General features: G+C 43.5%; 2 protein-coding genes and 1 long non-coding RNA gene across 4 annotated transcripts in view; all 3 read right to left on the bottom strand.

The window, feature by feature from the left end:
* LOC114559795 (sodium channel protein type 4 subunit alpha B) overlaps positions 1–1186 on the bottom strand; it is a 49774-nt gene extending 48588 nt beyond the window's left edge. The window contains exon 1 of one of the 2 annotated variants that reach the window (XM_028584696.1): positions 774–1186. In XM_028584696.1, coding sequence (XP_028440497.1) covers positions 774–889 — 116 coding nt within the window. In that variant the 5' untranslated portion in view covers positions 890–1186. The remainder of the gene's footprint in view (positions 1–773) is intronic. The other variant, XM_028584695.1, reaches the window with a different exon arrangement.
* A 9563-nt stretch (positions 1187–10749) lies between these two features.
* Positions 10750–27616, bottom strand: part of lamb1a (laminin, beta 1a) — a 56217-nt gene continuing 39350 nt past the window's right edge. Inside the window, exons 24-33 of the mRNA XM_028586084.1 lie at positions 25818–26187; positions 24451–24635; positions 21819–22060; positions 21334–21543; positions 19550–19694; positions 19146–19353; positions 18736–18877; positions 15743–15919; positions 14574–14733; positions 10750–11468 (exon numbers count right to left, since the gene is read on the bottom strand). Coding sequence (XP_028441885.1) covers positions 11329–11468; positions 14574–14733; positions 15743–15919; positions 18736–18877; positions 19146–19353; positions 19550–19694; positions 21334–21543; positions 21819–22060; positions 24451–24635; positions 25818–26187 — 1979 coding nt within the window. The 3' untranslated portion in view covers positions 10750–11328. The remainder of the gene's footprint in view (positions 11469–14573; positions 14734–15742; positions 15920–18735; positions 18878–19145; positions 19354–19549; positions 19695–21333; positions 21544–21818; positions 22061–24450; positions 24636–25817; positions 26188–27616) is intronic.
* Positions 17004–18114, bottom strand: LOC114560596 (uncharacterized). Its single transcript, XR_003693204.1, has 3 exons — positions 18084–18114; positions 17494–17643; positions 17004–17463 (listed from the first exon to the last, which is right to left on the bottom strand). It is a non-coding gene; the product is annotated as an uncharacterized LOC114560596 (long non-coding RNA).

Raw genomic sequence — 27616 nt, 5'->3', positions numbered from 1 at the left:
TTCTGTAACTGGTGTGGCGCTGCCACTATTCTCTTGATTTCCACTTCGACATTATTTTTTTTTATTATTTCTTCCAGGGTTCGGTGCATTCACCGCCCGGTCACCATTTGAAATTCCGGGCATTTTCTTTTATTTCTTATCCAAGATGACAATCCTCCAAACAGAACATTTTTTTCTCGCCTCCACCTCCGAGATCAGCACCTCAACCTCAGTCGGTGAAGTTTTTTTTTTTTCATCTGCAGCGGGATAACCCGTTGTGATTGGACAAAGAATGACGTCGGGGGCGCATTTATAGTAATTTCCATATTCATTTATGGGAGGAGGCCAGGCGGGGTCGGTCACTCATTCATGTGAGCTCAATTTCACGTTGATAGTGATGTATAAAGGAAAGGTGCGCAGGACCTGGCGTAAGACCGGTTTTATACATGTGAATATTTCTGTGCGTAGGTACTTTTCAAGTTTTGGCCGTACGCCATCTTCTGGTATGAAAGCTGTGCAGTCTTTTATACATGAGTCCCCTGCTGTTTAACCTTCGACTGTGTTCACACCGGACGCAAAGAGAATATTTTACATTTTTGTCAAACAAGTTGTAACACACCAAAACACTTTCTACACTATTTAAAAAAAAACATTCAATGTGTTTTTTTCCACGCTTTCGACATTCAGAAATCTAATCTACTGTACAACACCTTCATCTCTACGTTAAAGCATCAACAAGTCCTACAGCTGTGAAGAAAGCAGCTGACGTTAAAACATCAAGACGGTAAACTTACAGCTGTGAAGGACCAAGTCTCAGCTGATTGGCTCTCTGCAGCAGCTCTCCTCTCTCCTTCCTGTGGTTCCACATCTCAAACAAGGTCATTTCTCTGGAGCTGTCTGTCCTCGCCATCCACCTGTCTCACCTGCCCTCACTGTCTGTCTGTCTGTCTCTGACCAGTCTGTCTCTCTAACCAGTCAGTCTGTCTTTCTGGTTAAGTCTTTCGTCGTCTGCTTCTCCTTGTCTCTCTTCACGGTATTTCATTTTGAATATTCTAAAGGCTTGGTTTATATCTTCAGCCTGGTTGGCTCCTCCCGTCTCTAATGTTCCAACTGCAGCTCTTATTTCTGCTCTCTGTCTCTGTCCCTCTTTCATTCTTCTCTCTGTTCATACCGTAGTAAACACACACACACTTAGAGTCCCAGCAGCTTGTTTCTTTCACATGAACAGACTTCCTGTTGTCCACATATCTTAATGGGAACATTACGATTTGATTTCCTGGAAACAGTGAAAGCATCGTCCAACACACACACATCCCTGCCAACATTCATCACACACACTCTAGAGGGAGCGGGAGAAAAGGGACAGATAATTTCATTGTTAGTTAAATGAGAAGTTCAGTCTGGCTTCAGTTCATCTTCAAATGTCAAAATGTCTGACTTCCTGCTAAGAGGATTCTACTCAACATGAACAACAACAAAAGTTATTTTAAATGGGACTAATATGTTTTACATCAAAGATTACAGTTACAATACGATCAATATATTATGTTATTGTCCCCTTGTTTTAAACTCCAAGCTGCACACATAAATAATGCCTTGATACAGGAAGGCCACAGTACTGCTGGATACTTTACCAAAATAAACATTTTAAAATAAAACAGCCAGGTTTATGGTGATTTTGGCTGTCTTGACTTCTCACAGTGAGACACGCGATAAGGCACACAAAGAAAGACACACACACACACACACACACACACACACACACACACCCACACACACACACACACACACACACACACACACACACACACACACACACACAGTACAGGCCAAAAGTTTGGACACACCTTCTCATTCAATGCGTTTCTTTATTTTCATGACTATTTACATTGTAGATTCTCACTGAAGGCATCAAAACTATGAATGAACACATATGGAATTATGTACTTAACAAAAAAGTGATAAATAACTGAAAACATGTCTTATATTTTAGATTCTTCAAAGTAGCCACCCTTTGCTTTTTTATTAATAAGGGAAATAATTCCACTAATGAACCCTGACAAGGCACACCTGTGAAGGTAAAACCATTTCAGGTGACTACCTCATGAAGCTCATTGAGAGAACACCAAGGGTTTGCAGAGTTATCAAAAAAAGCAAAGGGTGGCTACTTTGAAGAATCTAAAATATAAGACATGTTTTCAGTTATTTCACACTTTATTGTTAAGTACATAATTCCATATGTGTTCATTCATAGTTTTGATGTCTTCAGTGAGAATCTACAATGTAAATAGTCATGAAAATAAAGAAACACATTGAATGAGAAGGTGTGTCCAAACTTTTGGCCTGTACTGTACATATAGGCTACAATTGACACAGTTTTCCCCACTCATCTTATCTCTCTTTTTTTTAAGATAATGTTTTGGCCATTTTTAGGCCTTTATTGACAGGACAGCTGAATACATGAAAAGGGAGAAAGAGGGGGGAATGACATGCAGCAAAGGGCCGCAGGTCGGCATCAAACCCTGGCCCGCTGCGTCAAGGAGTGAACCTCTATATATGGGCGCCTGCTCTACCAACTGAGCTATCAATACTTGAACATATTAAAAGTAATCGTTATTCCCACATTTACTCTCTGCAGTCTGAGGAAAACTAGCACCTTGGTATAAACTAGCACCTTGGTATAACTCCCAAACTCGTAAATTAAAGCAAAACTCGCGACAACTTTAAAGTAAATGGTGCTCCACCAAACTGGAAGTCTCGTTTGGACTGGCAAGACAGTCTGAAAACCTATAGGACGGCCCTCAGACATGCCAGATCAGACTATTACTCATCATTAATAGAACAAAACAAGAACAACCCAAGGTTTCTTTTCAGCACTGAAGCCAGGCTGACAGATAGTCACAGCTCTACTGAGCCATCTATTCCTCTAGCTCTGAGTAGTGATGACTTCATGAGCTTCTTTAATGATAAAATTATAACAATTAGAGATAAAAGTCATCACCTTTTGCCCTCAACTTCTAATGGTTCACCTTTCAACGCAGGACTGCTAGAAAGAACGACTAGACCTGACATATACTTAAACTGTTTTTATCCTATAGACCTCCAACAATTAATGTTAAAGATATCCTCAGCTAAGCCATCTACCTGTCTCTTAGACCCCATCCCAACGAGATTACTCAAAGAAGCATTACCCGTGGTAAACACTTCATTACTAGATATGATCAATATGTCCTTATTAACAGGTCATTTGACCACAGTCATTTAAAGTAGCTGTGATAAAACCTCTTCTGAAAAAACCCACCCTCGATCCTGAGGTCTTAGCAAACTATAGACCTATATCTAAACATCCCTTTCTATCCAAAATCCTTGAGAAGGTAGTTGCTAATCAGTTATGTGATTTTATACATAGCAATAGTTTATTTGAGGACTTTGAATAGGGATTTAGAAAGCATCATAGCACAGAGATGGCACTGGTGAAAATTACTAACAACGTTCTAACTGCTGCAGACAAAGGACTTGTCTCCATACTTGTTTTACTAGATCTTAGTGCTGCATTTGACACTATTGACCATTCAATCCTGTTACAGAGATTAGAACACTTAGTCGGAATTAAAGGAATTGCACTAAGCTGGTTTAAGTCTTATTTCTCTGATCGATCTCAATTTGTTAATGTTAATGATAAATCCTCTAAGTACGCAAAAGTTAACCAAGGCGTTCCACAAGGCTAAGTGCTTGGACCAATTTTATTCTCCTTATATATGCTTCCTCTTGGTAATATCATTAGGAAACACTCAATTAACTATCACTGCTATGTGGACGACACCCAATTATACTTATCAATCAAACCAGACGAAACCAGTCAGCTAGCTAAACTTCAAGCATGTATTAAAGATATAAAATCCTGGATGACCTATACTTTTCTGATGTTAAACTCAAACAAAACTGAAGTTATTGTGCTGGGCACTAAACACCTCAGAACCTCATTATCTAAAGACATAGCTACTCTGGATGGTGTTGTCCTGGCCTCCAGCACTACTGTCAGAAATCTAGGAGTTATTTTTGATCAGGATATAACCTTTAACGCCCATCTAAAACAATCATCGAGAACAGCCTTTTTTCATCTTCGTAACATTGCCAAAATTAGGAATATCCTGTCTCAAAACGATGCTGAAAAACTAGTCCATGCATTCGTTACTTCCAGGCTGGACTATTGTAACTCTTTACTGTCAGGTTGCTCAAATAAGTCCCTTAAGACTCTCCAGCTGATCCAGAATGCTGCAGCGCGTGTTCTCACAAGAACTAAGAAAAGAGATCATATTTCTCCTGTATTAGCTTCTCTGCATTGGTTTCCTGTAAAATACAGGATTGACTTTAAAGTCCTTCTCCTGACCTACAAAGCCCTAAATGGTCAAGCACCATCCTATCTAGAACAGCTCTTAGTACCTTATTGTCCCACTAGAGCACTGCGCTCCCAGAATGCAGAGTTACTGGTGGTACCTAGAGTCTCCAAAAGTAGAATGGGAGCCAGAGCCTTCAGCTACCAGGCTCCTCTCCTGTGGAACCAGCTCCCAGTCTGGGTTAGGGGGGCAGACACCGTCACCTCATTTAAGAATAAACTGAAAACTCTCCTCTTTGATAAAGCTTATAGTTAAGAAGTGAGGAGTTGCAGCGTCCGCCTAACCCAGCCCACCTGCTTCTCTTCATAGTCATCAGATTTATTGATCATATAATCAATAATATAGTGTGAGTAGAGGGGGGCAGGCCAGTACAGCCTCTCATCAATGTTTTCATTTGTTTCCTTTTGTATGCATCCTGTCCCAGAACTGCTTGTTACTAACCTAGCTCTGGGGAGTTTACTCCCCGGAGTCCTTATGTTTCTTCTATTCCCTGCAATGTCCAGCCGCATCCTGCTGCGTCCGCCGCATCCACCCGTGCTCTGCAGCGCCACGTTTCATCCCGCAACGCCCTGCTGTGATGTTCCTATGCACAGAGTAGTCAGGATCCGGTATAGGAGACTGCACTACTCAGTATGACACGATGTGCCCTGCTATGACATGAACTACAACGACTACCTTCAAAGTCACTGTTCCATTATCTTTAATGTGACTTATGGCGCTTTTCCATTACATGGTACCTACTCGCCTCGCCTCGACTCTACTCGCCTTTTTTGGTTTTCCATTACAAAAAAAAGTACCTGGTACCTGCTAACAGATACTTTTTTTAGTACCTGCTCAGTCGAGGTTCCAAGCGAGCTGAGGCGAGCCGAGAAGGTGACGTGAAACCCTGCAGGCTGCTGATTGGTCGGAAAGAAGCGTCACTGATCACTGCATTGCTAGCGAGAGACGGCATTTTTAAATAGTTTAGCCAGCGGTGTTTTTTTGCTGCCGGAGGCTCCACGCAGAGCTTTCTCCGTAGCATACAAGTGGCCTGATGGTTATGCTGTTGCGCTGGTGTGTGCATGTGTGATGTGTGTGTGTCGAGTCGCCGTATGTGTGTGTGTGGGGAGCTAGTGAGCGAGGGAGAAGTGAGAGAGTGACGGCGATTATCTCCGCAGCGAGTAGCGACTCTAGAGTCATATATATGTGACCACAGTGGGAAATCTGGAGCAGTAAACGTTAACTATCTCTTTGATATCATGTTGTTTACGGAGACGGAGAACCAGGAAATGCGTCGGGGATATGTCAATGGGAAAAGCAAGCTACTAAGCCACGCCCACGGCAGTCGCTATGAAGACCAGCCACGCTGAGGCGATACTAAAATCTGCAATGGAAAACGGACGCACAGCGAGTCGAGGCGAGTAGAGTCGAGTCGAGCAGGTACCATGTAATGGAAAAAAGCCATATTATGCCACTGTTCATCACACCCCCAACAGACACCGCCTACCAAGAGTCTGGGTCTGCCGAGGTTTCTTCCTAAAAGGGAGTTTCTCCTCGCCACTGTCACAATAGCCACTGCTAATGCTTGCTCTTGAGGGAATTACTGTAAATGTTGGGGCTTTGTAAATTATAGAGTGTGGTCTAGACCCACTCTATCTGTAAAGTGTCTCGAGATAACTCTGTTATGATTTGATACTATAAATAAAATTGAATTGAAAAATTGAATTGAATTGACTTCAGTTCACCACCTCACCATCTGCATCGCCAAGTCCCATTTTTTCCAAAATGTGCGTACGCATGGGTCAGAGTTTGCGTGGAGGACTGCACATTCTCCCATCAACTTTGTTTTTTATAAATCACAGCCTTTGCATGGGAAGTGTCGTACGAACATTTTCAGCCCCGTTTTGTGCATACGCCACGTTTCTAAATGAGACCCCAGACCACTTACGTAGGCTACGGTGAAAGCTCTGCATGGAGCAGAACCATGAATGAAACTTTACATGTGCAGTTTTTTATTAAAAATATAGTCTCTGCTGTTCAGAGAAATATGCTGATGGGTTCTTGTCTTTGTACAGTAGGCGGAGGAATGGCGATGTCAGAGAATTAAAACATTGAACATTTGTTTGTATAAAGTGTAAAAAGAACTGGGGAGCTGAAAGAACCCTACGGGTCACCTGTGCTGATTGATCTGACAGGGTGTTATCGACTCTTATACGCTATCGGTTGATTAAAAAGGGTTAAAAAATAACATTTCATTGAAAAATGAGTTGACACTCATCTGCTTCAGTTTTGAGTTAAGCAGATGATGTTGGTGTGTGTTAAAAGCTGAGCTAAAATCAACAAATAAAATCCATATGTAGGCTTTAATCCATGTCGCATTTTGGCACATTTGTGTTGCTTTTTTCGATGCTGAAATAAAGCCAGGAAGAGCCAGGAACATCTGGAAGAAGGTGGTCTGTGGAGGAGACATCATCATCCGGTCATCTGTAAACATTCTCCAGCTGGTTGGGTGTTTTGTGGTCTTCTCTGCTCCCCAAAGAGCTGAATGGGTTAAAAATAATCTGTGACGGGGGAATCAATACATAAAACATATCTTGTAAGAGTCATTAATTAGGTGGTTTTTTTAATACCTTGACAGCACTAACGTGAATTCTTAACAAGTTCAAGAACAAAGCTCATGCTTTTTATTTCTCCTTCATGAGGCAAAACATGAATAAAACAACTGGCTGGTGGCCAAAGATGAACTTTAGGCCCTGGGTGTAAGGTTTTCTTGCCAAACTTTATAAAGTAACTTCGCACATTTACTTAAGGACTGTACTTTAGTCCAAATGTTGAGCTACTTGTACTTTACATGAGTCTTTTCTCTTCATGCCACTTTCTACTTCTACTCCACTACATTTCAGAGAGAATTATTGTACTTTTTACTCCACTACATTCATCTGTTACAGCTTTAGTTACTAGTTACTTTAGTTACTCCACTACATTCATCTGGTACAGCTTTAGTTACTAGTTACTTTAGTTACTCCACTACATTCATCTGGTACAGCTTTAGTGACTAGTTACTTTAGTTACTCCACTACCTTCATCTGTTACAGCTTTAGTTACTAGTTACTTTAGTTACTCCACTACATTCATCTGGTACAGCTTTAGTTACTAGTTACTTTACACATTAAGATTTCTACACACAAAACACATGTAGTTTATAAAATTAAACTATATAATGGCCTACAAGTCACAGCGACATCGACAGCAACACATCTGTTCCCCCTTTAAACTCAAAACTTTATTTGTCTCAGTGCAGCTGAGACACACACACACACACACACACACACACACACACACACATACATTCATGATAATAAAGTGCTTGTTGGCTGCTACACGTGTTTGTGCGTCACAGTTCAAACATCCAACAGCTCTGTTCCAGCCAACTGTCCTCAAATTACATGTCATGTAAATGTGAGTCTCTTGAGTTTTGAGTTCATCGTCCTCTGTGTTTTCTGGAAAGGTTTCTGATCCCACACAGTTCTGTCTCTGAGCTCTGCTTGTGTTTCCTTAGCCTCACAGCTCACTTTATATACAGAACCCTTAACCCTAACCGTGGATTTCCACCAGATGCGGAACGGCTGCGGAGTCATTAGGTTTCCATTAAAGTCAGTGTGTGTATTTCCACTGACTGCATAACGGCTGCATTCCGACTCCGGCACAGCTCCGGCGGTCTGCAGCCCTCGGCAGCAGGTACGCAGAGCTTCTATTTTTGCCAGACGCCAGAGAGCTCCGCAGCAATTCAGCACACGGCAGATAGTGCGGGACAGGAAGTCGAGCACAGAAACAAAATAAATATCCGGTTAATTTTCTAAATAAAATCCAGCATGCTCACAGCGGATAATATTTCCCTGCACTACACCTTGAAAACACAGCACAGAGCTGTTCCCCCTCTACTCCTCTGGATGGAAACTAACTGGTGGGGGTTTTGTGGTTCTATTCTACGTGAATTCGCGAGAACTTGAGGGTCCTCTTGAGTTCAGCTGTCAGTCATGGCTGCAGCCGTGCTGCAACAAATCCGGCCCTGGTGGGTATTGACGGACGGTGGAGCGGAGCCGGTCCGCAGCCATTACGCATGCTGTGGAAATCCGGAGTAACCCCTAACCCTTACACGGATACAGAACCCTAACCACAACCCCCCTTCAGCCCCACCACCCCAAAGCATCCCAGTATATGGGTCATTTGTTCCTATGGCATCAGGTTTATGTCATATTTCGTGAATGCGATAAGACATGCCGACTAAAGAATTATATAATTTCATACACGTGGATATTACTCTCTACACCAATTAAACACAACAAGAGTTGTACAGGCAGCTGTGAGCGTGACACAAAACACTGGGAGAGGGAAAGAATGGCACCTGCGCTTAAAACTAAGCCTCACTTGCACAGATAAGCCTCCATGCGCCCCTAGTGTCTGCTGTTTGAGTGGTGGAGGGCATACACGCACTTCGCAGGTAAACTCTGCTCTCCAAGGTGATTTCTGCTCGCCTGAATGTCATGACTTTTGACACCTTGGGGCAGAAACCAAGGAGGCACTGGCCCTCCTGTGATTGGCCAATTTTAAGGTAGTCCATCTTCACAACGTTCCACTTTCGGGATTGCTCCGTTGCCAGATTTCACTCTTTTCAGCCAGATGTCCGTCCATGTCCTCTGTCTTTGTGTCGGGGTTCCAACCTCCGGTGGATTTGTGAGGACTATGGTTAACTGCTCTTAAGATCTCTGCAGGGTAAATCCAGACAGCTAGATAGACTATCTGTCAAATCTTGAGTTTTCTGTTGCACAACTAAAACTACTTTTGAACGTACACATGTTCCACCAAAATAAGTTCCTTCTTGAGACTATTTTGCAGAGGCTCTGTCCGGAGCTTAGCCCCGCCCAAGATGATTGTGATTGGTTTAAAGAAATGCCAATAAACCAGAGCATGTTTTTCTCCCATCCAGGAATGCTGTGTGGACTAGCCAGACCCTCCTTTTCTTTTCAAACAGGACATGAACCCTTGTCTCCTGGGGGAAACCTAATATAGGTCAGAACTACTACGACCACTAGAGGGCACCACCACTACAGACCTAAATATAGGTCAGAACTACTACGACCACTAGAGGGCACCACCCCTACAGACCTAAATATAGGTCAGAACTACTACGACCACTAGAGGGCTCCACCACTACAGACCTAAATATAGGTCAGAACTACTACGACCACTAGAGGGCACCACCACTACAGACCTAAATATAGGTCAGAACTACTACGACCACTAGAGGGCACCACCACTACAGACCTAAATATAGGTCAGAACTACTACGACCACTAGAGGGCACCACCACTACAGACCTAAATATAGGTCAGAACTACTACGACCACTAGAGGGCACCACCCCTACAGACCTAAATATAGGTCAGAACTACTACGACCACTAGAGGGCACCACCACTACAGACCTAAATATAGGTCAGAACTACTACGACCACTAGAGGGCACCACCACTACAGACCTAAATATAGGTCAGAACTACTACGACCACTAGAGGGCACCACCACTACAGACCTAAATATAGGTCAGAACTACTACGGCCACTAGAGGGCTCCACCACTACAGACCTAAATATAGGTCAGAACTACTACGACCACTGAGGGCACCACCACAGACCTAAATATAGGTCAGAACTACTACGACCACTAGAGGGCACCACCACTACAGACCTAAATATAGGTCAGAACTACTACGGCCACTAGAGGGCTCCACCACTACAGACCTAAATATAGGTCAGAACTACTACGACCACTAGAGGCACCACCCTACAGACCTAAATATAGGTCAGAACTACTACGACCACTAGAGGGCTCCACCACTACAGACCTAAATATAGGTCAGAACTACTACGACCACTAGAGGGCTCCACCACTACTAACCTAAATATAGGTCAGAACTACTACGACCACTAGAGGGCTCCACCACTACAGACCTAAATATAGGTCAGAACTACTACGACCACTAGAGGGCTCCACCACTACAGACCTAAATATAGGTCAGAACTACTACGACCACTAGAGGGCACCACCACTACAGACCTAAATATAGGTCAGAACTACTACGACCACTAGAGGGCTCCACCACTACAGACCTAAATATAGGTCAGAACTACTACGACCACTAGAGGGCACCACCACTACAGACCTAAATATAGGTCAGAACTACTACAACCACTAGAGGGCTCCACCACTACTGACCTAAATATAGGTCAGAACTACTACGACCACTTTTTCAGGGGAGGACAGACTCTACTATAAACAGACATTTTGCAGACGTATTAATTGGTATTAAACATAAAAGAAAGAGCCGTGCACCGTGTGATTTTAACTGGACGCGTTTATTAAAAATAATTTTGGTTCAAAGCTTTGGTCATGTAGAAAAGAATTACAGGAAATACAAAACCAGAAAGTAGAAAAGAACTACAGAAAATACAAAACCAGGAAGTAAAAAAGTTGCAGTCACACGGTTTAACATTCACTTTAAACTTTGGTTAAAGTGGAAACAAATGACATTCACAAAGACATTCATCTGATGAACCAGCCAATTAAATCCATCCAGTTCAAACCAATCACATCTGGTTTTATAACATCTTTCAATGGTTCCTTTATCTCTGTGAGTAAATGTTTGAAAACGTGATTATCTAGAACTTATGAAAACATGTTATATGTTTGACAGAGTGGTTCCATTAAAAACTAAATCTTTGGTTCCTTTCAAACTCCAGAGTCTAATATTTCGGTTAACATACAGTATGTTGTAATTGGCTGCAGAGAACAGGTTAAAGTCTGTTTCCTGTTCCTTTAACCCAGCTGATCTTTGACCCTAGAACAGACAGGTGACCTTTGACCCTAGAACAGACAGGTGACCTTTGACCCTAGAACAGACAGGTGACCTTTGACCCTAGAACAGACAGGTGCTGTAGACAGACACCTGGTTGCTGATGTCTTGCAGCAGTTTCTTCACGGCGGCCTCCAGCTGCACCAGCTGCTCCGCCTTCAGATCCAGAGTCCGCTGGTTGTCTTCGTAAGACTTCTCCAGCTCTGAAACACACAGACACAACACACACAATCACGTTAGATCTGAAACACACACACACAACACACACAATCACATTAGATCTGAAACACACACACACAACACACACAATCACATTAGATCTGAAACACACACACACAACACACACAATCACATTAGATCTGAAACACACAGACAACACACACAATCACGTTAGATCTGAAACACACACACACAACACACACAATCACGTTAGATCTGAAACACACACACACAACACACACAATCACATTAGATCTGAAACACACAGACAACACACACAATCACGTTAGATCTGAAACACACAGACACAACACACACAATCACGTTAGATCTGAAACACACACACACAACACACACAATCACATTAGATTTGAAACACACAGACAACACACACAATCACGTTAGATCTGAAACACACACACACAACACACACAATCACATTAGATCTGAAACACACAGACACAACACACACAATCACGTTAGATCTGAAACACACACACACAACACACACAATCACGTTAGATCTGAAACACACACACACAACACACACAATCACGTTAGATCTGAAACACACAGACAACACACACAATCACGTTAGATCTGAAACACACACACACAACACACACAATCACGTTAGATCTGAAACACACAGACACAACACACACAATCACGTTAGATCTGAAACACACACACACAACACACACAATCACGTTAGATCTGAAACACACACACACAACACACACAATCACGTTAGATCTGAAACACAGACGCAACACACACAATCACGTTAGATCTGAAACACACAGACAACACACACAATCACGTTAGATCTGAAACACAGACGCAACACACACAATCACGTTAGATCTGAAACACACAGACACAACACACACAATCACATTAGATCTGAAACACACAGACAACACACACAATCACGTTAGATCTGAAACACACAGACACAACACACATAATCACGTTAGATCTGAAACACACAGACAACACACACAATCACGTTAGATCTGAAACACACACACACAACACACACAATCACATTAGATCTGAAACACACACACACACAACACACACAATCACATTAGATCTGAAACACACAGACAACACACACAATCACGTTAGATCTGAAACACACAGACACAACACACATAATCACGTTAGATCTGAAACACACACACACACAACACACACAATCACATTAGATCTGAAACACACAGACACAACACACATAATCACGTTAGATCTGAAACACACACACACACAACACACACAATCACATTAGATCTGAAACACACAGACAACACACACAATCACATTAGATCTCAAACACACAGACGCAACACACACAATCACGTTAGATCTGAAACACACAGACACAACACACACAATCACGTTAGATCTGAAACACACAGACACAACACACACAATCACACAAAAGAAGACTCAGAGGCAGGGAGTGATCAGGAGGAGGAAGATGACAGAGAGAAGATTATATATATATATATATATATATATATATATATATATATATATATATATAGATATAGATATATATATATATTCCCAAAAACACAATATTAAGCAGCAAAAAGAAGCTTCCACAGGGAGTGGTACAGTTCTCGGCCATGGCTGGAATATTCCCGGTCTAGAGATGCAGCATAGTGCTTTGCATGCAGACATTTTGCACATTGAAAAAATCAGTGTATTCACAACAGAAAATAGCTATTCTAACTGTAAGAAAGCCACTTCCAAAGACAGTGGGTTCGGTGTACATGCCAGATCAGGGTTAGGGTTAGGGAGCAGCTTTCTCTGGTCGTGAGATATTATTATAATGGTGTGGTTCAGGAGAGCTTCCCTGAGTACCAGAAAGCAGAACACTTTGATTCAGGGTGGTAAGATATTATTATAATGGTGTGGTTATGGAGAGCTTCCTTGGGTACCAGAAAGCAGAACAGATGCAGCCAGTTTGACAGAGAAAATTATTTAATGTCTGGAAAAGTATGGACTGGAATACAAAGAGAATCTGGTGGACCAAAGCTTTCATGGGGCTGCAGTCATGAGTGGCAGGTGCTCTGGGCTCCAAACAAGGGTTAAGGAAGTTACTAAATATGCGTTTTATGTTCACTGCAGGGCACAATGTTCTTGTCATTGTGGACAGTGTAAAAAATGTCCCAGAAGCTGCATGCTTTTTCACTTTGCTGGAAAGACTGTACACATTCATGTCAGACTCTTATGTTCACATTAAGTGGATGGATGTTCAAAAAGAAATGTTCAGTGGGGCACCAAAAAAAACCTAAGTGACACTAGATGGGCCTGTCCCTATGCTGCATGTAGAAACCTTATGGACAGGCTGACTGCTGGATGAAATTTCAGATGAGGCCAATCCACAGAGAGCTGTACGGTTTTAATTATAAGTACTTGAGTATTGTCTGCTGTTTTATACTTGCAGTCCACTGCATCTTGGACACAATTATTGTACTTTTTATTTTATATTTTTATTTTGCTTTTTATACTTTCACTTTTTAAAGGATGTACAGTTTTGTTTGAACACTGGGCTTTTTCCTGTTCCAGTGTGTAATTAAACAATAACTACCGTAGTTTAAAAGTATTTTTGTGTGTGTTTGGTTAAAGCCATTCACATATAGGATATCACAGATAGACTATCTGTCCAATCTGAGTTTTCTGTTGCACGACTAAAACTACTTTTGAACGTACACGTTACACCAAAACAAGTTCCTTCCTGAGACTATTTAGCAGAGGCACAGTGGCTCCGTCCGGAGCTTAGCCCCGCCCACGACGAAACGCCAAAGACACCTGACCAGGGACAATAATGTGACCCACTTACAAAATGACAAATAAACAGTTAGCTAAATTTACAATGAAACATGGTATCCGTTAAGAATGCTAACTAGTTGTGTGTATAACGTTAGCCGGCTGACAAGCTAACGCTGGTTCATGCTAGCTAACGAATGGTTTCATACCGCTTCTAATGAGACTCTCACTGCTTTACATCAGGACTCTGTGGAGACAGGAGCAGTGATGATGTCACTGTGATGATGTCACTGTGATGATGTCACCTTTGAGAAGCTGCAGCTTGTCGCTGGCTTTCAGCAGCAGCTGTTTGGCTTCCTGCTGCAGAGACTCCGCCCTCTTCTTGGCCTCTGCCACACCCCCTGCCTTCTGACCAATCAGCTTCTCCGTTGTGGCGTACTTATCCTTCAGCTCCGAGTCCAGATCCTAAACAAACACACACAGACAGACACACACACACACAAACACACAGACACACACACACACACACACACACTTCAGAAACAGCGTGTTCATCTGATGTTTTTGGTTGTAAAAAGGCTTTTTTGGTTAAAGTTGAAGAGTTCATATAACTGCTGAAGTAAAAAATCCTTTTTATTATCAGGTGGAAATAGGACTTTAAAAGCCCTCACCAAGGTAAATGAAAGGCTGTGTCTCAAACCGCACACTTCTGTCAGTATACTGCTAATGTGCACTGACTACTGACTGCCGTAGTGCCCACTTTGGATGGTTAGTGTTGTCCCAAACGGACCACTTACGTTACGTTATTTATAATGGCCTATTTCTCGCTTAAAATGTTTTCAAAAACACGTTTCGGTGAACTATTTTCGTAAAAAACGAGATTGTATTCCGAACGAGCCGCCATTATGCTCTGTTGTAAAATCCGGGAGCAGCCAAAACCACGTGACGCGTTCGTCCAATCAGCAGCCGGTCGACGTCCCTGGCCCCTCCCCTTTCCGCTGCGTAGTCAAGATGGCGTTTAGTTTAGTGCGCGTAGTGACCATCGTTCCACACTTAACTTTTTGACCGTTTTAGGGGGTCATCCGGGTACTTTCAGTGCTCTGACTTTTTTTGTTATCTCCACTATATACTTAAAACTAAGTGTTTGAAGTGTGCAGGTAGTCGGTTTGAGACACAGCCAGACTTTCAGACCCACTCTTCTGGAGTCTAGAGTTTGATTCTGCTGCCATCTCCTGGTCAACCAGATCATCACAACGCTTCAAAAGGATCAGAAGAAACTGATCTTATTCAAAGTTTAGCCACGAACCCATCCTGATCCTGACCATTACAAAAATCTGAACTGGTCGACGGTGAAAAAAATAATCACTTTTATGAAGATGCAGCATCTTCTCATAGCCACTTTAAAAGAGGAAGCCTGACAGATTTGGTTCCTTTGTGATCACTAGTCTAATGTCTGAGTTAGATGTTAACTCACCTTCTTCAGCTCGTCTGCCATCTGTCTGATGCTCGCTGCGTCCTGATTGGTCTGCTCAGCGCTCGCAGAGACGTTCAGACCCTTGTCTCTCAGCAGCGTCATGTCTTGCTCCAGTCTCTGCAGCCTCTGGGTGGCGTTAGAGAGCTTTAGCTCTGCATCTGCTGTCTCCATCTCCACCTGAACGCAACACGGACACGTTACCTGAATGCAATACAGACACATCACCTTCACCTGAACGCAACACGCGTCACCTGAACGCAATACAGACACGTTACCTTCACCTGAATGCAACACGCTTCACCTGAACGCAATACAGACACCTCACCTTCACCTGAATGCAACACGCTTCACCTGAACGCAATACAGACACGTCACCTTCACCTGAACGCAACATGCGTCACCTGAACGCAATACAGACACGTTACCTTCACCTGAACGCAATACAGACACGTTACCTTCACCTGAACGCAACACGCTTCACCTGAACGCAATACAGACACGTCACCTTCACCTGAACGCAACATGCGTCACCTGAACGCAATACAGACACGTTACCTTCACCTGAACGCAATACAGACACGTTACCTTTACCTGAACGCAACACGCGTCACCTGAACGCAATACAGACACGTTACCTTCACCTGAACGCAACACGCGTCACCTGAACGCAATACAGACACTTTACCTTCACCTGAACGCAACACGCGTCACCTGAACGCAATACAGACACATCAACTTCACCTGAACGCAATACAGACACATCACCTTCACCTGAATGCAACACGCTTCACCTGAACGCAATACAGACACGTTACCTTCACCTGAACGCAACATGTGTCACCTGAACGCAATACAGACACGTTACCTTCACCTGAACGCAATACAGACACGTTACCTTCACCTGAACGCAACATGTGTCACCTGAACGCAATACAGACACGTTACCTTCACCTGAACGCAATACAGACACGTTACCTTCACCTGAACGCAATACAGACACGTTACCTTTACCTGAACGCAACATGCGTCACCTGAACGCAATACAGATATGTTACCTTCACCTGAACGCAACACGCTTCACCTGAACACAATACAGACACGTTACCTTCACCTGAACGCAACACGCGTCACCTGAACGCAATACAGACACTTTACCTTCACCTGAACGCAACACGCGTCACCTGAACGCAATACAGACACTTTACCTTCACCTGAACGCAACACCCGTCACCTGAACGCAATACAGACACTTTACCTTCACCTGAACGCAACACGCGTCACCTGAACGCAATACAGACACATCAACTTCACCTGAACGCAATACAGACACATCACCTTCACCTGAATGCAACACGCTTCACCTGAACGCAATACAGACACGTTACCTTCACCTGAACGCAACATGTGTCACCTGAACGCAATACAGACACGTTACCTTCACCTGAACGCAATACAGACACGTTACCTTTACCTGAACGCAACATGCGTCACCTGAACGCAATATAGATATGTTACCTTCACCTGAACGCAACACGCTTCACCTGAACGCAATACAGACACGTCACCTTCACCTGAACGCAACACGCGTCACCTGAACGCAATACAGACACGTTACCTTCACCTGAACGCAACACGCTTCACCTGAACGCAATACAGACATGTTACCTTCACCTGAACGCAACACGCGTCACCTGAACGCAATACAGACACGTTACCTTCACCTGAACGCAATACAGACACGTTACCTTTACCTGAACGCAACACGCGTCACCTGAACGCAATACAGACACGTTACCTTCACCTGAACGCAACACGCGTCACCTGAACGCAATACAGACACGTTACCTTCACCTGAACGCAACACGCGTCACCTGAACGCAATACAGACACGTTACCTTCACCTGAACGCAATACAGACACGTTACCTTCACCTGAACGCAACACACGTCACCTGAACGCAATACAGACACATCACCTTCACCTGAACGCAATACAGACACATCACCTTCACCTGAATGCAACACGCTTCACCTGAACGCAATACAGACACGTCACCTTCACCTGAACGCAACATGCGTCACCTGAACGCAATACAGACACGTTACCTTCACCTGAACGCAACACGCGTCACCTGAACGCAATACAGACACATCACCTTCACCTGAACGCAATACAGACACATCACCTTCACCTGAACGCAACACGCTTCACCTGAACGCAATACAGACACGTTACCTTCACCTGAACGCAACATGCGTCACCTGAACGCAATAAAGACACGTTACCTTCACCTGAACGCAACATGCGTCACCTGAACGCAATAAAGACACGTTACCTTCACCTGAACGCAACACGCGTCACCTGAACGCAATACAGACACGTTACCTTCACCTGAATGCAACACGCATCACCTGAACGCAATACAGACACGTGACCTTCACCTGAACGCAACACGCGACACCTGAACGCAATACAGACACGTTACCTTCACCTGAACGCAACACGCTTCACCTGAACACAACACAGACATCAACACTTCACGATGATTGTGAAAACTGTAGTACGAATACTGACGAATACTTTCAGAATAAGAGTGATTATATATATATATATATATATATATATATATATATATATATATATATATATACACACACACACACACACACACACATACTGACGGAGGACAGCAGGGTGTTGGTGTTCTGGATGTGCTAGAGTTATAATATTTTCAGAATAAGAGTGATATATATACTGACGGAGGACAGCAGGGTGTTGGTGTTCTGGATGTGCTAGAGTTATAATATTTTCAGAATAAGAGTGATATATATACTGACGGAGGACAGCAGGGTGTTGGTGTTCTGGATGTGCTAGAGTTATAATATTTTCAGAATAAGAGTGATATATATACTGACGGAGGACAGCAGGGTGTTGGTGTTCTGGATGTGCTAGAGTTATAATATTTTCAGAATAAGAGTGATATATATACTGACGGAGGACAGCAGGGTGTTGGTGTTCTGGATGTCGGCGGCAGCCTGCTGGATGGCGCTGCTGGCGGCGCTTTGAGCCCTCTGAGCTTCTTCCAGAGATTTCTTCACCTTCTCTGCAGAGTCCTTCACATACGCCGCCTCCTCGCTGACAAACAGGAAGAAACACAGGAAGTCACTTTATTACAGGCTGGTACTGAACATTAAGGCCATCGTTTTAATTTGATAAGGGTCACTGACAGATTTCACGTGTTAAGGTTCCTGAGTGAAACAGACAGAGCTGGCTGTGTGCATCTACAGGCCGGACTCACCTGGACCTGCGGGCCTAGTCCAGCAGGTTCCTGGCTCTCTGGATGTATATGGGTATATTTATATGAATATATATATATGTATATGTATGTACAGGGGTTACATACCTGGCTGTGCGGGCCTGGTCCAGCAGGTTCTGGGCTCTCTGGATGTCAGCGGCGCTCTGCTGCAGGATGTTCTCCACGTGTCCCAGCTCTCCCAGCTTCTGCCGGATCTCCTCGGTCAGGTTCTGCAGCTGAGCCGGCGTGCTCGGCATCTGCATGGCCAGAACCTCGTTAGCAACTAGCTCGATGCTCTCCAGGTCTGCAGCATCCTCTGAAACAACACAAACAACACAGTGAAACGGCAGTGTCCTCTGAAACATATCTGACAATACAGACCATTCTGCTGCAGAATATCAGACTCAGGGACTCCAAACCTCTGATCTCAGGAGAAGTCTCTTTTATGAACAGGAAGTGAGAGGCGTACCTGTGAGGAAGTCTCTTTTATGAACAGGAAGTGAGAGGCGTACCTGTGAGGAAGTCTCGGATCTGTCTGATGAGGCCTCTCAGCTCCTCGTTACTCTGCTGGACTTTCTGTTTGGTTCTGTTGGACTTCATCAGGACGTCCTGAGCGCTGAGCTTCGCTTCGTCTGCTTTCAGTTTTGCCTCTGACACCTGCAGACAAAACACTGCTGAGAACACCTGAACCAGATCCAGACCAGGACCAGTCAGACCCAGCTTGAGTCTGGATCAAAAGAAGAACATTTCCAGGATAAACATCCTCTCTCTGTGTGTTTCCGTTCACAAAGTCTGTTCTTTTCTGGAAACATCAATCTTGTAGCTAGAGAGCTACATGCTGAAATATCAAGTTCTGAAGAATATGTTTAGATCATTTCCTCTCTAACTAGGAGGTTTTATAAAGAATATGTTAGATCATTTCCTCTCTAACTAGGAGGTTTTATAAAGAATAGGTTTAGATCATCTCCTCTCTAACTGGGAGGTTTTATAAAGAATATGTTAGATCATTTCCTCTCTAACTGGGAGGTTTTATAAAGAATATGTTTAGATCATTTCCTCTCTAACTAGGAGGTTTTATAAAGAATATGTTAGATAATTTCCTCTCTAACTGGGAGGTTTTATAAAGAATATGTTTAGATCATTTCCTCTCTAACTAGGAGGTTTTATAAAGAATATGTTAGATAATTTCCTCTCTAACTGGGAGGTTTTATGAAGAATATGTTAGATCATTTCCTCTCTAACTGGGAGGTTTTATAAAGAATATGTTAGATCATTTCCTCTCTAACTGGGAGGTTTTATAAAGAATATGTTAGATAATTTCCTCTCTAACTGGGAGGTTTTATAAAGAATATGTTAGATCATTTCCTCTCTAACTGGGAGGTTTTATAAAGAATATGTTAGATCATTTCCTCTCTAACTGGGAGGTTTTATAAAGAATATGTTAGATCATTTCCTCTCTAACTGGGAGGTTTTATAAAGAATATGTTAGATCATCTCCTCTCTTAATGGGAGGTTTTGGGACTGATTGGTGGGATTGCTGTGGACGAAGTACACACAGAGATACACTGGTAAGAAAGCCTGGGGAAACACTGACGAACTTCTGGCAAATTTGAGATTTGTTCTACAAGTCTGTCTGGCCAGGAGCCCATTCAAGCCCATTTCTAATTTCTCCAAATTGAGGCACCAATCACAACCGTGGAGGCGGGCTTTACACGATGAAGATAGCGCAGCGACGGCAAGCAGCTTCTTGTTTACATTCAACATGGCGGCCACTGTACCCGTTGATGCCGCTGTCGCTGCTACGTCACATGGGTTGTTGGTCTGACTGGTTGAAGGACTATTTCCAATTGCCCCCAGAGGCATTTGAACGGCGTCCGTTGGTGACGCCCCTTTGGAAATGCACTGTGAATGAAGCTTCCCCAGACCCCCCCACTCTCAGTTACAGCTGAGAAGGGTCTGGTGTCAACCAGGCTACTGGTAAGAGCCAATCAGGTTTAGTCATGTATCAGCTAATTTAAATAGCTCATGTTACTATATTGTGTCAACAGTTAACTTCATTTAATATTGGATGAGGAGTTTTCTTTAGTTCCACCAGAACCAGTTCCTTCCTGAGACTATTTAGCAGAGACACAGTCGCTGCGTCTGGAGCTCAGCACCACCCAGGACCGTTGGGATTGGTTTAAAAAAATGTAAACAACTCAGAATCCCCGAATGCATCTGTGGTGTAGCCAGTCCTTACTCCATAGCACTGTGGAGATAGAGACCACGGTTCAGAACAGACCAGGACCAGACTCACCATCTTGGAGAGTTTCTCCACTTCCTCCATGGCGCTGGTGATTTCCTGTTCAGAGTCTCGGGCCTGCTTCCAGATGCTGTCGGCCTTCGTCACAACGCCATCACACCCTTCGCCGCCACACCGAGTCCGACCCTCTGAGTCCACGCAGCCCAGACCGCCGCAGGGAGAGGACGAGCACGAGTCCTGACCCGAGGATGGACTGCCACAGGTCTGAGAGAACCAGGAGAAATAAAGGTTGGATCTGTTTAGTTCATAAAATATATTTATATAGATCATAGATCATCTACACGGCCTCAATCTGTATGTGGTCGCTGTCAGGTATTTAGTTTGAATCATTTTCTGTCTGAATGTTTGTTCACATCCAGCGTAACTATTACAAACTGGTTAGGGAACTAACTTAATGTGTTATAAACACAAAACAAAACATACAATAATCTGGCTCCTTGTAGAAATAATAAAAACAGAAAGATATAATAATGTGGCACCTTGTGGCTTATCTCTGATTGGTCCAGAGTCTGCAGCTCTCCCGCCAGGTCATCGAGCTTCTGAGCATGCTCAGTGTGTCTCCTCAGGAACTCCTCTTTGGTTCGGTTCAGTTTGTCTTCTGTGAGTTGCCGTAGAGCGCCTGAGGTTTCCACGGCGCCGCCGGCCTCGATGGTGGAGGCGTTGGCTCGAGCTTCAGACGCCTGGGACTGCAGGAAGTACTTAGTGACGCTGTCCGTCGCCCCTGGCAACACACAGGAAGTAAAGGTCAGATGAAGAAAACTTTATTTAAAGTAGGGCTGGGCGATATGGACCAAAAGTCATATCCCGATATATTTTGGCTCAATATCGATATACGATATATATCCCGATATTTTTTTCCGCAAAGTGAGAGCAAATGTTCAGTCAAAGCCAAAATCAAATATGACATGTCACAAGTAGTTTCATAGAAACAGTTGCAAAATCAAATAAATAATAAACCGGTTTCTTCACCTGGTTCATGATTAAATGCTCAGCTGTTCAAATAACAATAAAATGTAAACCTAAATACTGTATAACAAGAGTACCTTTTTTTGAAATCAAAGCTCCATATTTGTGATTCGTTCCAAAGGTCAATTAAGCTTTTGATATTAATATAATCTACTTTGTTCAAAATGTAATGCCTCATGCCTGTAAGCCTAGGTTTATAGTCCCATTCTTCCACTTGATACTGCTTCCACTTAAGTAAACTAAAAGATGAACTATCGACTACAAAACAAAGAAACTAATTAATGTGTTAATACAAAGAATATTTATTATGATCGGTTCACAGATCTGAGTCCAAACGGAAACTTCACCCTTCTGAACTAAGAGTTTCTGCTTCAAGGTGAAGTTTAAAACAGACTGAAATGTCCAGGCTCATTCCTCCACTATTTATTTCTGTATGTATTTATGCGTTACATGTCATTTTAACGGGCACTGAGCTCCAGATCCTGCAGCTGCAGACGGTCTCTGCTGCCCGCTGTAGCTTCTCTCCGTCCGCCTGCCGCCGGCAAACTTAGTGGAACTTTCCGCCGATATCGACATACAGGTCGTCCTGGACTACGTGTAAGATCCTACCGATCACCACTCTGTCTTTGGCTGGTCCGATTTGGATCAGCGGGGACCCAGCAGCGAGGCAAAGCTGTGTTTTTCCCGGGGGAAGAGACGCTGCGGCCGGCCACGGAGCTCTCCGCCTCCCGCTGCCGCCGGAGCTCAGGTTGCTGGTCGAAGGCGGCATACATAATCATAAAACACATGGTCACCTGTTAAATGTTATTCATTGCTGTTTGTTCTTTTCATTTCCTCTATCGAACATAATTAAACAGTACAAAAGTCCGGCATCTTTAGCGTTGATCTGAATGCTTCGGACCCCTGTTCCAAGATGGCGGCGGTTTTGACGTATGTTTAGAACCTCAAGGCGACATCTGTGTATATATCTATGGGAGCAAGGATCACATTTGAACTATATCGATATATGCGATATGGTCTAATTCCATATCTCATTTAAAAATATATCGATATATTTTTTATATCGATATATCGCCCAGCCCTAATTTAAAGTCTACTAAAGATGTTAATCCATAATCAATATTAATAAAATCTCCGAACTCAGCTGAACCGGAGACTAAACTCTTTGATTTAGGGAATAGTGCTCAATGACCTAAAGCATGGTTAAGAAATACTCCATGAAATACTCCATGAAAGACACAGTGTCGCAGAAAGTTTAATAACCGAGCTTTTTCCACAGTAACACCCACTCTACATCTGTTGGAGTCAATTATCTCCAAACATAAACTGCCATAAACATGGCAGATGAGATCAGTAGCAGTGGAGATGTCACCCTAATGTTTTGGAAGCATTGCAATGTATTGATCCCAGGAAATCCACTGGAGATGAAGAACTGGTTCTACTTGTACTAAATGATATATGGAGTCAGCCCTTGTTTGAGATCTGCCACCTGACATCATCCTGGCTCCACTGATTGGCTTACACTTCAAGCCCCCAGAGTTAGCACTAAACCTTCTGTGGTCCGACACGTGCAACGTCTATTTTTTGTCCATTTCGTCAGCTTGCTTTAAATACTTTAACTGACTTTTTCTGCATTAAGTGAGTAAGGGGACCTTGAGTAGTTAGTGGTTATAAACTCTGGCCCAGTTTAAAATATAACCGTCGACCGTGAGACTCTGGGGAACGTTCAATGGTATGCTATGGTTACCGTGGTGAACGGTTTCCTTGGAACATTGGAGTCATTTTCTCTGCTGATTGGCTGTCAGCTGGGACGTGTCTGGTTTATTGGCTGTGTCCCAGGTGACAGCCAATCAGCAGAGACGTGTTTCTGGTTTGTTGGCTGTGTCCCAGCTGACAGCCAATCAGCAGAGACGTGTCTCTGGTGGATTGGCTGTGTCCCAGCTGACAGCCAATCAGCAGAGACGTGTCTGTTACTCGTGGTAATAAAAAGTGGTGTAAGGGTGTTCAACGCCCTCCCGTTTCAGTTTAAATAAATGGTCTGCCATGGTTTGTCGGGGCTGAACGTGGCCCTGATGTTACAGAACAGGAAGTAGTTTTACAGAACAGGAAGTCGTTTTACAGAACAGGAAGTTTTTTTTTTTTCACCCCTGATGTTGGAGTTCTTGATGAACTGGACCTGGTCCAGCAGCTCCAGAACCGTGCGCTCCAGTTTCTGAGCGTCCGCCGTCACAGAGCCCAGTTTACTTCCTGCAGCCGAATCCTCTTCCTGCAGCTGGTCCACAGTCTGCTCAGTGTGGTTCAACGTCTGGCTCAGGGCCCCCATCAGGTCACTGGGGGAACAAACAGAGTTCATTTCATCTCACCTGGCCTGCTGCTGCAGCTTTAATATCATCTGCTGCTCCAGATTTAATATCATCTGCTGCTGCAGATTTAATATCATCTGCTGCTGCAGATTTAATATCATCTGCTGCTGCAGCTTTAATATCATCTGCTGCTGCAGCTTTAATATCATCTGCTGCTGCAGATTTAATATCATCTGCTGCTGCAGCTTTAATATCATCTGCTGCTGCAGCTTTAATATCATCTGCTGCTGCAGCTTTAATATCATCTGCTGCTCCAGATTTAATATCATCTGCTGCTGCAGATTTAATATCATCTGCTGCAGATTTAATATCATCTGCAGATTTAATATCATCTGCTGCTGCAGATTTAATATCATCTGCTGCTGCAGCTTTAATATCATCTGCTGCTGCAGATTTAATATCATCTGCTGCTGCAGATTTAATATCATCTGCTGCTGCAGATTTAATATCATCTGCTGCTGCAGATTTAATATCATCTGCTGCTGCAGATTTAATATCATCTGCTGCTGCAGATTTAATATCATCTGCTAGTGTTTGGTGTTAAGAGCGTCAAAGAACCCCCACAAAAGGATCAAAAGCGTAGAAATCTGATGCCTCTAAAATATAATATAGAATACATAATATATGATATATATGATAATAATAACCTGGCCTGCTGGAGTCAGAATTAAATATAATATATAACACATAATATACAATATATAATACATATATGATATAGCATATATACTATATGATATATATGATAATAATAACCTGGCCTGCTGGAATCAGAATTAAAGATAATATAGAATACATAATATAGAGTATATAATATATGATATCTAATATATACGATATGATATATATGATAATAATAACCTGGCCTGCTGCAGCAGGTCCTGGACATTGATCATCAGTTGATATATATGGAGTCCAGATCAAAGATAATATATAATATATAATATGTAATACATAATACATAATATATAATATATAATATATGATATGTATGATAATAATAACCTGGCCTGCTGCAGCAGGTCCTGGACATTGATCATCAGTTGATATATATGGAGTCCAGATCAAAGATAATATATAATATATAATATGTAATACATAATACATAATATATAATATATAATATATGATATGTATGATAATAATAACCTGGCCTGCTGCAGCAGGTCCTGGACATGGATCAGCGGTTGCTCTGCCGGGTTCTGGTTCAGGATGAGTCGGATGTCGGCGGCGGACTTCTCCAGGCTGTCGATGGACTTCCTGTACGGCCCGCTGACGCCGCTGGCTCTGACGGCGTTCACCTTGTTGACCAGGCGGTGCGTCTGATTGGCCAGCTGGCCGATGACGGCGTCCCACTCGGAGAAGCACTGGTGGCAGCGCTGGCAGTCGGGGAACGTCCCGGAGAAGCCGCGGGCGCAGACGTCGCAGCGCGGGCCAGACACGCCCTCCACACACACGCAGTGACCGTTGCCATGGTTACACTGTGGTGATGCCGTGCCGCGAGGGTCGCAGTCACACGCTGAAACACACACAAGCAGGGTTACACACTGTCTCACACACACACAAGCAGGGTTACACACTGTCTCACACACACACACAAGCAGGGTTACACACTGTCACACACACACACACACACACACACACACACAAGCAGGGTTACACACTGTCACACACACACACACACACACACACACAAGCAGGGTTACACACTGTCACACACACACAACCAGGGTTACACACTGTCACACACACACACACACACACACACACACACACACACACACACACACACACACACAGGGGTTACACACTGTCACACACACACAACCAGGGTTACACACTGTCACACACACAACCAGGGTTAGACACAGAGAGACACACACACACACACACACACACACAGGGTTACACACTGAAATACACACACAACCAGGATTACACAGAGACACACAGGAAGACTCCTCAGAGACAAACTTCCTGTTTAAAAAAACTGCTGAGAATGTGTGTGTGAGTGTGTGTGTGTGTGTGTGTGTGAGAATGTGTGTGTGTGTGTGTGTGTGTGTGTGTGTGTGTGAGAATGTGTGTGTGTGTGTGTGTGTGTGTGAATGTGTGTGTGTGTGTGTGCATGTGTGACATCTGGTTTGTATTTAAGCTGCAGAAACAAACATCATGGAGTCCCTCAGCTCAGCTCGTCACTAACAAAGCCTCTTTGTGGATTTTGGGCATATTTGGAGGTTCAGACAGATCTCCGGTCTCGTCTCCATGGCGACAGGACCGTCGGGCCTCAGGGAACATCTTGACTTAATATATATCTGAACCCTGACTCAGCAGTTTCTCCCTCCCGCACAGATCTGAACCCTGACTCAGCAGTTTCTCCCTCACAGATCTGAACCCTGACTCAGCAGTTTCTCACTCCCGCACAGATCTGAACCCTGACTCAGCTGTTTCTCCCTCCCTCACGGATCTGAACCCTGACTCAGCAGTTTCTCCCTCCCTCACGGATCTGAACCCTGACTCAGCAGTTTCTCCCTCCCTCACAGATCTGAACCCTGACTCAGCAGTTTCTCCCCCCCTCACTGATCTGAACCCTGACTCAGCAGTTTCTCCCTCCCTCACGGATCTGAACCCTGACTCAGCAGTTCCATTCATGTTTTCTGTCTGTTCTGATGTCTTTTATCCTCCAGAGCGAGGAAACAGAACGATGTCCGCCATTTATTTTCACCAAGTAAAGAATTAGAATAAGCTCAGTTCACACAATCTGGTTGAAATTCATATTTTTAAGCACATTACGATCCAATATTTATTGAAGTGTAAAATAAATAAGAAAACTGAGGAACTGGAGAGTTCATGTTTTTGAAAATCAGTGGTGCTCTTTGGTAAAAACTGTAGGTTAGATTCCTTCATTCCATCTGACTACAATCAGATTCAAAACCTCATGTTAACGTGTT

Source organism: Perca flavescens, chromosome 8, assembly GCF_004354835.1.
Source record: "Perca flavescens isolate YP-PL-M2 chromosome 8, PFLA_1.0, whole genome shotgun sequence".
NCBI classification, from domain to species: domain Eukaryota; kingdom Metazoa; phylum Chordata; class Actinopteri; order Perciformes; family Percidae; genus Perca; species Perca flavescens.
The sequence above is the reverse complement of the archived record's forward strand: the minus strand, read 5'-3'. Positions and strand labels throughout refer to the sequence as shown.